The 9,659-nt window shown below is 43.6% G+C and overlaps 1 protein-coding gene across 1 annotated transcript in view; it reads right to left on the reverse strand.

The window, feature by feature from the left end:
• The window catches only part of CTDP1 (CTD phosphatase 1), a 165,461-nt gene extending 157,794 nt beyond the window's left edge, over positions 1–7,667 (reverse strand). The window contains exon 1 of the mRNA XM_088475897.1: positions 6,984–7,667. Within this exon, the coding sequence (XP_088332023.1) occupies positions 6,984–7,285 (302 nt within the window). The 5' untranslated portion in view covers positions 7,286–7,667. The remainder of the gene's footprint in view (positions 1–6,983) is intronic.
• Positions 7,668–9,659: the final 1,992 nt, after the last annotated feature.

Below are 9,659 nucleotides of genomic sequence, written 5' to 3' on the forward strand. Positions count from 1 at the left end.
GTTAGGTACCCCCGGGGGTGGATTAGGCACCAAGCGGGGAGGGTTAGAGTTATGATGCAGGAACAGGGGATTAGGGGGAGAAGGAGGGGAGGGTTACCATAGTTACCGGACCCTTGTCGGGATCATGGGAATCGGGGATGCCGATGTCGGTATATTGACAGCAGGCATCCCGACTGCCGGGATTTCATACTGATTCCGTTTGTAGGGTATGGTAACTATTTGTTTTTATTGACTAGAAACAATTGTGATTTGGTTTGGTCATAAACAAACATTTGCTATATTGTATTATTGTGACTTGTGGGATATTCCACTCTGCAAGCAATCCTAACCAGATTAGGCAGGAGAAGTACTGACCAAGTAACTAAATTAGGTCATAGTAAAGCTATCATTCATCTATTACAGGGCTTTATCAATTTTTTCTAAAATCTAGGAGCCAGGATGTAAGTGTAGGAGCCAGAACACCGTCTCTCCAAAAATTATGTGAGTGAGGAGCACAGCTCTGTGTGTTATGCAACTGTTATACACACTATACTAGTGCACAAAATGGCCGCAGTTGAATGGATACAGTAAAATGGAGGCCCCCTCATTGCTCTGCACAGCTTCCCTGCTCCACCCTCCAGTAATAACAGATCACATTTCGCATAAAACAACGGTGCTAGAAAGTACAACAAAACCCCCCTCCCCTCGTAGTCACACCACTATCCCTCCGAAGCCACTCTGCAATACCTGGCAACGCATAGGCCCTATTAGCAAAGAGCTCTATGCAGCCGGAGATAGCAGACAGTATACAGTTGTGACGTACAGGAGGATCAGCATAGACTGGGACAGCAGGCCAGGATGGAGAGGAGTCGGCACGGGATGGAGAGGATTCGGCGCAGAATGGGACAGACAGGAGGAGTCGGGCACAGGCCAAGATGGACACAGGCACAGCAGTCACCGTAGGTGACACTCAACAAATGCACTCCTGTGCATGAAATGAATGCCACAATACTATAGACAAAAAAACTCTGCTAGGGCTGATGTGGATCTGCTTCCTCCCTCACTGCAAAATCTGGTAGCCATGGCAACCTGGACCCTGGGATTTGTCGAGCCCTGAGCTAATATACATCAACCCAGGACTTGTGGCTATTTATGTGCTATCATGTACCTAATGGCTGCCCATTGTTAACAAGATCATAGACTTGCTGGTGCCAACTCAATTATGTCTGTGTGCTTGCATTTATTTCACTCATTCTGGACAGTGAGAATTCTTGGGTGGATAAAAGTGATCCAGGGGCTGGCTAGGTAGACTGGTTGGAGACTATTGTTTTCTACTGGACTGTCAGGACCCATGCTGGAGGAGTAGTAGATGACTGGGAACATCTTGGTTATAAAAGGCATAGGTCTAAGCACTGGAGGGTAGCCATCAGAAAAGGGGTGATAAAGAGAGAACACTGCCAAATTGGCAGATCATAGTGTTCTGAGAAAGGAAAGAACAGGTATGAGGGATGTGCAGTAAGTTTCCGGATGCACAAAAAGTATGTTTACAAAAGTAAACATTACATCTTTTTTTAAGTATTCTCCAGAGGAGTATATTTGTATTGTATTTATTTGTTATCATTAGCAAAACAAGTTTGACAGACGAAATTACGTTGCACAAAAACACGCCAAAGTTGCATGAGCTCAAACCACTTGGTGAAGCAGCTGGACTAGTCTGAAGTAGGTGTGTCTTCTAAATGCTGGAAGAAGGTCTTTACTGCAGCTTCTAGTGAACAATCCCACACATCTTACACTTGATTTATGGTTATACAAAGAAGTCGCAGGAGGGCAGGTCTGAATCGCAGGGGGGCAGGTCTGAACTTTACAGCGGATGACCAAGCTCCTGGATACGTTCATGGGCCAGAAACCCCACACTTGTGAGTAGGTGCACTGTTGCGATGGAGAAGGGCAACACGAATGAAAGTTCTTGGACAGCACCTAGAAATGGCTTCCAGCACTTGCGGCAGGCATTGGTTGGCGTACCAGTCCCCAGTGACTGTGCGCTGCTGCATGAGTGGTGCGGTAGCTACATGACCAGTCTTGGCCACAAAAACAGCCACCATCTGCTTGGCCATGCTGCGCTAACGTTTTTACTTCTGTGGAGGCGCACCTCCAACTGGAGTCCACTCGGCCGACTGTTTGGCCTCGGGGTCGAATCTGTAGATCAAAGATTCATCACCACCGATGAGCTCCATGACAGATTTTGAGCAACTGTCATCAAAACCGGCCATCATGTTTCGGCTCTAAGTCACCCGGAGCCACCATCTACTCTCGAGTCAGCTAATGGGGCAGCCAGCCTGCAGAACCCTTGCTCAGTTCAAGCTTTCTATGAAGTATTGAGCAGATGGATCCCTATGAGATGCCTATCTCCTTCTCTAACTGGGCCACGGTCACCCTGGCATGAACCTCAACTATGGCCCGCATGGCAGCAACGTTGTCCTCGGTGATGGCAGCAACAGGTTGGCCACAGAACTCCTAGCCTTCCAGGGACCATCTTCCATCTGGAAACTCTGCAAACCCAGTGGTTCGGTAGGTGCTTCCTCCCCAAATACAGTTCTCAGTCGGTCAAAACTCTACTGCTGTCGTGGACCACTCTTGTAGTCATAGAAGATCATGGCTCTCCAGTGTCTTCTGTTGAACTCTCTAAGGAATTCATGAAGGAAGTGAATAATCTGACAACTTCGGTATGCAGTGCTGCTTATATACAGTTCTGTGAACTTTAGTCAGAGATTACAGGTTAAAACAAGACATATGGGCTGCAATTCAATTATTTTATAAACCCCCTGCTGGATGTCTATATAACTAGGAGCCCGACGGGGCAATTCAATTGTTTCTCAGTTCAGGCGGCCATAAGTATTTATCGCAGCTACAAGCACAGAGTTTAGCCACACATAGCAGGCGCCCAAAAAGCTGACTTAGCACATTTCCTCTTGCACCTCAGAAGACTGCGAGAAGAAATGTGTCCCCGCGCAGCTTCAGGGATCCAAAAGAAGCAACAACTGAATTGCTCCATCTGGAACCTATTTGTATAGATGCCAAGCAGGGGGGTCGTCAAACAATTGAATCGCCCCCATTGTGTCTAGTCTACCTATGTACGGCACATCTGAAAACGTATTGCACACCCCTCGTACAACCTAAATAAGCAATTATCTGTGTATTCCCTCATGTATAGCTTGACCAGTATAACTTCCTGATGTTCCTGTGCGACCTTCTGTTACTGCCTCTTGCATCTACAGTTTTATTCATCCTGAATGTTCAGTACTTTGCTGGTTGGTTATCTATATAATATGCTCTACTTCTCCTCTGCAGATTTTGTGGGTGACAAAAAAAAAATAAACTATTTAATATACTCTTTGCATTATTTGAGAACCTTGGACACCATTTCCTGATGCTTTGGCAATGCTCATATACCTCTTCCTACCAACAACTACCTGATGAGTTTCTTATTGGATCAGCACACCTTAGAGTTTCATCATCACAGCTGACTGTAGTATCAGAGCCTAGGGAGAATCTCAGTGTTTCCTTGGATCCACACCTAATGGCCATGAGTAGCAACAACTAAATGGAATTTTCCATTTCACAGACTACCAACCAAACAGCTCTTCCAGCATTTGTTATCTTAGTTAAAATAAATATATAATTTTAAATAAATATATGCAAGAAACCTTGCAGGAGTTCTCATTTACATCATTTTATTTTTTTCTGGAATGCTGCTGAATACACCTATCATTTATTGTATTCAACTATAAGCAATAGCATGAGAACATGAAGTAAGCAAAGACAGCATTTGTTCTTTTCCCTAGAGTAGCACATGGCAGTGTTCAGCTGCAGAACCGCCCCCTGCCTCACAATTGTTTACTACATAACAAATGCACTACAGCAGGGATATTCAACGTGCAGCCCTCCAGCTGCTGTGTAACTACACATCCCAGCATGCCCTGCCACAGTTTTGCTATTAGGGCATGCTGGGATGTGTAGTTCCACACAGCTGAGGGGCCACACGCACTACTGAAAAACAAAAACCTGTCCCTTTCAGCTTTCTCTCCGGAGACAGCAGCTACACAGATGGGAGTAGAAACAGTATGTGTTTTGGAATTAGTTTAGTAACCTGCTTCCTTAAACTACATATACATTGGCATCTGCAGTGTGTTTTTTGTTAAATGTGCATGCTAAAACGCAGATAAAACTGAAGTGCATTTATGTTTGTGTTTAATGTTAATTTAGAAGCGTGCCCCAACTGCACATTTTATTTTTTTGAACATGCATCTGTGACAAGTGAGGAAGTTATACTACCCGACAGTGAAAAGACTGAACGATATCGTTATCGTTCACTACACTGCCAGGTGACCACACTGAACGATATGTTGTTCAGTGCATGCACAATCTATCATCTGCAAACATGTTTGAACGATGATAGATGTCTAAAAGACCAAATTTTCAAACAATTTTCAATCGATGTTAAAACGATGTTAAAACGATTTTATCGTTATCGTTCAACTTTATCGTCTAGTGGATACCCCCCTTAGCAGTGCACATCCGCTGAGGATAAAGTAAGGTTTTCAACCTCACTAATGCGTATCAGATACACTGAAATGGCAGAATCAATGTAAAAGACCAAAAAAAATAATTGTACTAAAAATGTATATGGTACAGGAAAAAAAAAAAAAGTCACAGTCATTTAGATGAGCTTAACTTGCATTAGAAAAGCATCTTACTCCCATCATTTTAACACCAAACAATCCTATTACATATCAACAGAAATGTAGTTGTCCCCTAAATAAACTACAGACTAATTTTATTATGCATCCTTTTTACCTAAGGTATTGACTAGGAAGCAACTGCCTCAGCCTGCTGCGGTTACAGACATGCTGCTCTTACTTTACAGCATTACCAATTAAAATAGGGAAAGAATCACAAAAATGTAATGTTTTTTTGGGGTTTTTTTTTTAGAAAAGTTAACCCTTTTTATCTCTTCAAATGTCCAGAATTAAAAAAAGATATTTTCTTAACTTTAGATCCAAAAAACTAGTTTAAAAATTAGCGTGGGTATTCTAAGACAGTATGAAATTAAACAAACAAAAAACACATGGTATGGACTCGTTGGAAATATTGTGTTTCTACTTAATTCATACAGTTACACAAATGTACCTTAAAGTTCAAATGAAGATTTAAAGCAATTACAGGTACTCAAGACTGATGCAAACATTTATGTTAAAAAAATGTAACACATTATCTTATACATTCAGTGGACACTATTAGGTACAGTTTTACCCCTGCTTGTTAATGCAATTACCTAATCTACCAACTGCATCTCAATGCCTAGAAGCATTCCGGCAAGAGTGGGTACAGGCTCCCCAAAACTGAAAACATTGCCTGGTCTGACAAATCTTGATTTCTGGTGCCAATGAGTGTGTAAGCACTGAGTGGTGCTGTAATGCACCGATCTCTACATTGTCATTCATTTGCATTTATTTATGGAAAAACAAATATAGCTACATTCTATTTAGTATTGCTGTGAAGCAAAGTTTAAGTTATTGTTCTCTGTTAAGCTGGACACCCAGTGGCATTAAGGAAATAACACTGCTGTCAAATGTGATTGCGTTTGACATGCCGAAAAAATTAATAAAATAGAAGCACAATTTTAGGGGCTTATGTATCAAAGCTTGATGTGAGATAAAATTCTGAGATATATATCACCAACCTGCTAACTAAAGGTGCCTACACACATGGCGATTTTTTACACGATTTGCCCGATTTCAACGAATCGTGACAAATCGTGTAAAATATACCAAAATCATGAGTTTCTACTCACGATCACGATGCCGATACGCGTCCCCGCTTGTCGCACATCACATCTTCAGATCTGCCGTGCTGTAGGGCAGATTTGCCAATCTGGGACACAATGCACTGGATGCACGATAGATTTTAAGTCAGATTGGACATTTTTTACTCCAAATCGTGACCACGACTGCCGGGGAGCTGCCTGGGGAGAGTTCAGGGGAAGTCGTGCCTCACGTCGGATCGTGAGCACATCGCTATGTGTGTAGGCACCTTTACATTTTGCAGGCTGTGTTTAAGAAATGATAGTTTGGAGCGGATTGGTTGGTGATATATATTGCACAATTTTATCTCACATCAAGCTTTGATACATATGTATCAAAGCTTGATGAGAAAATTGTGAGACATAAATCACCAATCAGCTTCTAACTTACATTTTATAGGCTGTGTTTGAAAAATTAGTTAGGAGCTGATTGGTTAATAAAATTGTGAGAGAAGTCTCTCTCATCAAGCTTTGATACTTATGCTCCTAAGAATGGGCATTTCCAAAGTTTGCAATATTTGCACAGTGTTCCTTGCACACCTTACTGAATTAAACATAGCTATCCTGAAACACCTGACACTTCACAGGCTTTCATTTGTTGAACAAAAAATTCAAAGACGAAAAAAAAAAGAATTTAAAATATGCAAGTTGAATCTAACAATTGGTGGGGGTTAATGAGCACTTAAGTAATGCCACTATAAACCTATATGATTATTAATTTACAGAATCAGTTAAGTCAGTTTTGGGAGATCATATTGACTATGCTTAAGTGCACTGTCTCAGTATGTACATCAACAAATAACTATGAAAATACTACAAGATTATACACCCATAACACTTAGACGAGCAAGTCCTGTGCTGACGTCCTTCCATGCTGTAACTATTAATAATGATATAAGTATGTGTATCGCACCAGTGCCTTCCTGCATGGCCATGGATAAACACATCCATTATCAAAGCGTGGCTGCTCATTGCAGGGGTGACAAGTCACTGATGGGCACATGTACACAACGGCACTGCCCGACAGGCGGCGGAAGCACGAGGATCCCCACGCCGGACACTGGGAGGAGCACGGGATCCCGGCAGCACATTACCGCACACAGCCGCCCCATGAACCGGTGCGTGTCCCACGCACAGGACTTACCCGGCAGAGATGACCTGTCCCGGCTTCACACATAGCTCCAGCACCATTCCAGCCCGGTCCGATTTGACTTTTCTCTCTGGCGCTCTGTGCGGCCTCCCAGCCTCTGCCTGTGGCCCTCTGGCCTCGGCTCCCGGAATAGTGGCCCCCAGAGCCAGTACGGAACCGATCTGAACGGACATCCCGGTAGACACCTTCCATTCCAGCAGCCGCATGGGCCGGGGCCCCGGGAAGCGCACCTCGCTGCACTGGCTCAGTCGCGATACATCCCCGTCCTCTTGCTTTCTCCGCTGCATGCTCAGCATGTCCCGGCCAGCGCTCCGCCCGTCCAGGCCGCACTCTCACAGGCCGCGGTCTCTATGGCAACAACAGTGACCCCGCGCGGAGCCAGTGACGTGTTCCCGAGGAGGAGGAGCCGTTGAGACGCCCGCGCGGCCACGGTCCGGGCAGTGACAGCAGCAGCAGAGCGAGGTCTAGATAGAAGGGGGAGCGGCCCCCATGTAAACATCCAGGCCGTGCTGCAGCCACACAGGAGGGGAGGAGCTCGGCTCTGTGCAGTACGGAAGCCCCGCCCTCTTTGCCAGCGTCGGTGCGCGTACTCCTGATGATGGCCGAGGAAGAGTGGGGGAGTGCGATTCGTAAGGACAACATTCACCGTCTTCCCGCTTTGGTGAATTAGCTTCGCGTTTAGGGGCGGGGCAGCGCTGTGACGTCAGTCGGCGTGCCAAGCGTAAACAAGGGAGTAGGCGTTCTTAGGGTGCCATGTTGGTGGAGGCAGGAACGGTTTCGTGCCTAGTATTTCTGTTTACGGAAGTAGCTGCGGTGTCTCCTCAGATTAGTTATACTGGGAAGTGACTAGAAAGGTGATGGTGAACCCACTACATGAACATTAGTAATGACACATAACGTTCCCAGCTCTGTGAGCCTGTCGCCTGTGTTCGCATGTTGCTGCTGAGTATGCTGCGTGCTTCCATCCAATCCCCGGGAGCAAACGCAGGCGTATCCACATGCTGGACTTTAGGACATAGGTACTAGAAGGAAACAACAGCATACACTATTTTGCAGTGAAATTGTATTACTGTGGTTACAGGTGTGGTAGCGTCAGTGCTGCTTTCTCTCACAGTGTTACCTACTAACAAAATTGAGACCAGTGTTATTTGTAGCCTGCAGACCAAGGGCATATGTATCAAAGCTTGATGTGAGATAAAATTGTGAAATTTATATCACCAACTAATCAACTTCTAACTATCATTTCTTAAACACAGCCTGCAAAATGTAAGTTAGAAGCTGATTGGTTGGTGATACATATCTCACAATTTTATCTCACATCAAGCTTTGATACATATGCCCCCAGGTGCCCTATTTATCAAAATCCGCAATTTAATTGTGGTTAGCCAGTGATGATAACGATCATTATCGCATTGTGATAATCAAAGTTATCTCACGGATGTATCAACATCCGCACTCCGGGGGTCATAGCGTGCTATGTCCTGGCGAATTCTCACAGTATTTTTTTGTAAAAAAAAAAAAATACCATGAGATGATTGTGCGCATGCTCCCGCCGGCTAGTGCTTCTTTTTTTTTAGCACAATTTTTATTTCCAGTGATCAGCTTGTGGCCTATTTAGACCACACAGCTGATCACAGGGGCCGGCTCTGCTCTGCCTGTTAGAGCAAAGAAGGAGTCGGGGGACGGGGGGGAAAGCCCTGATAACGCCATGTAAAGATGGCATTATTATCACAGGGCTTTCCCACTTAATTTTTTATAATTTATTTTTAGTAAATCTCAGGCAGGTCACATTTCCCAATACAAGTATGGGAAATGCAATCTGCATACTAAAAAAGTGTGAACGAAAGGATTTTCTATCCATGTTTGCATGGGTTTTCTCAGAGTACTCTGGTTTCCTACCAACACTTCAAAAAATAGTGTGGTAGGAAACTCATGACATGGAAATATGCCATACGCCAAGTGCTAATATTATTGTGGTAATGCAACTAGATTGCAGCAGCTGTATTTATATACTATTCGCAAATATGGGAGGGATTTAGATGCATGCAGCCAATCAGATTTTACCACAGATCTTCAGCTTGTATTTTGCACCCTTGGTCTAGCACCTGCAAGTGATCTGCTTCCAAACAGGTGCTTGTTTGTGGTCAGCATGGGATGCCCTTATTGTTTTTCACTGCGCTTATACATCTTCCAATCCCTAGCGGGTGCGAGAAGAAATCATTTAGTCGGCGCACTGAATTGAATATCTCTGGGACCAACTTCCCATGTGCATTTCAACTCCCGCTGAATTATATCGCCCCCAATATGTCGTAGCAGAGGCCCCAAATTATCTGAACATGAGAAAAATTCACTTTTATACATTCTAAAAAAGTAAGTTTTCCCCAATAAGGGTAACTTGTAAATTTTGAACTGTTAGTTTTTTTGCTGGAATTCATGGGAAGACTGACCAAATAAAAAAAAAACAAATGGGAAAGAATGCATTTAATTTTTTTTTTAATTTATACATGTTTTACACCTGACACATGAAACTGTGACTCATCCCAAATTATATTCAACTTTTCACATACCATATATATTTTGTTATTTTTGGCGGCACAATATGTTTTATAACCTAAAGTGTGTTTTGTGAACCTTGTAGTGATTTTTCAATAGGAAATGGTCACAGAGGAT

This window comes from Taudactylus pleione, unplaced genomic scaffold (assembly GCF_031769625.1).
Source record: "Taudactylus pleione unplaced genomic scaffold, aTauple2 ptg000179l, whole genome shotgun sequence".
Lineage (NCBI taxonomy): Eukaryota > Metazoa > Chordata > Amphibia > Anura > Myobatrachidae > Taudactylus > Taudactylus pleione.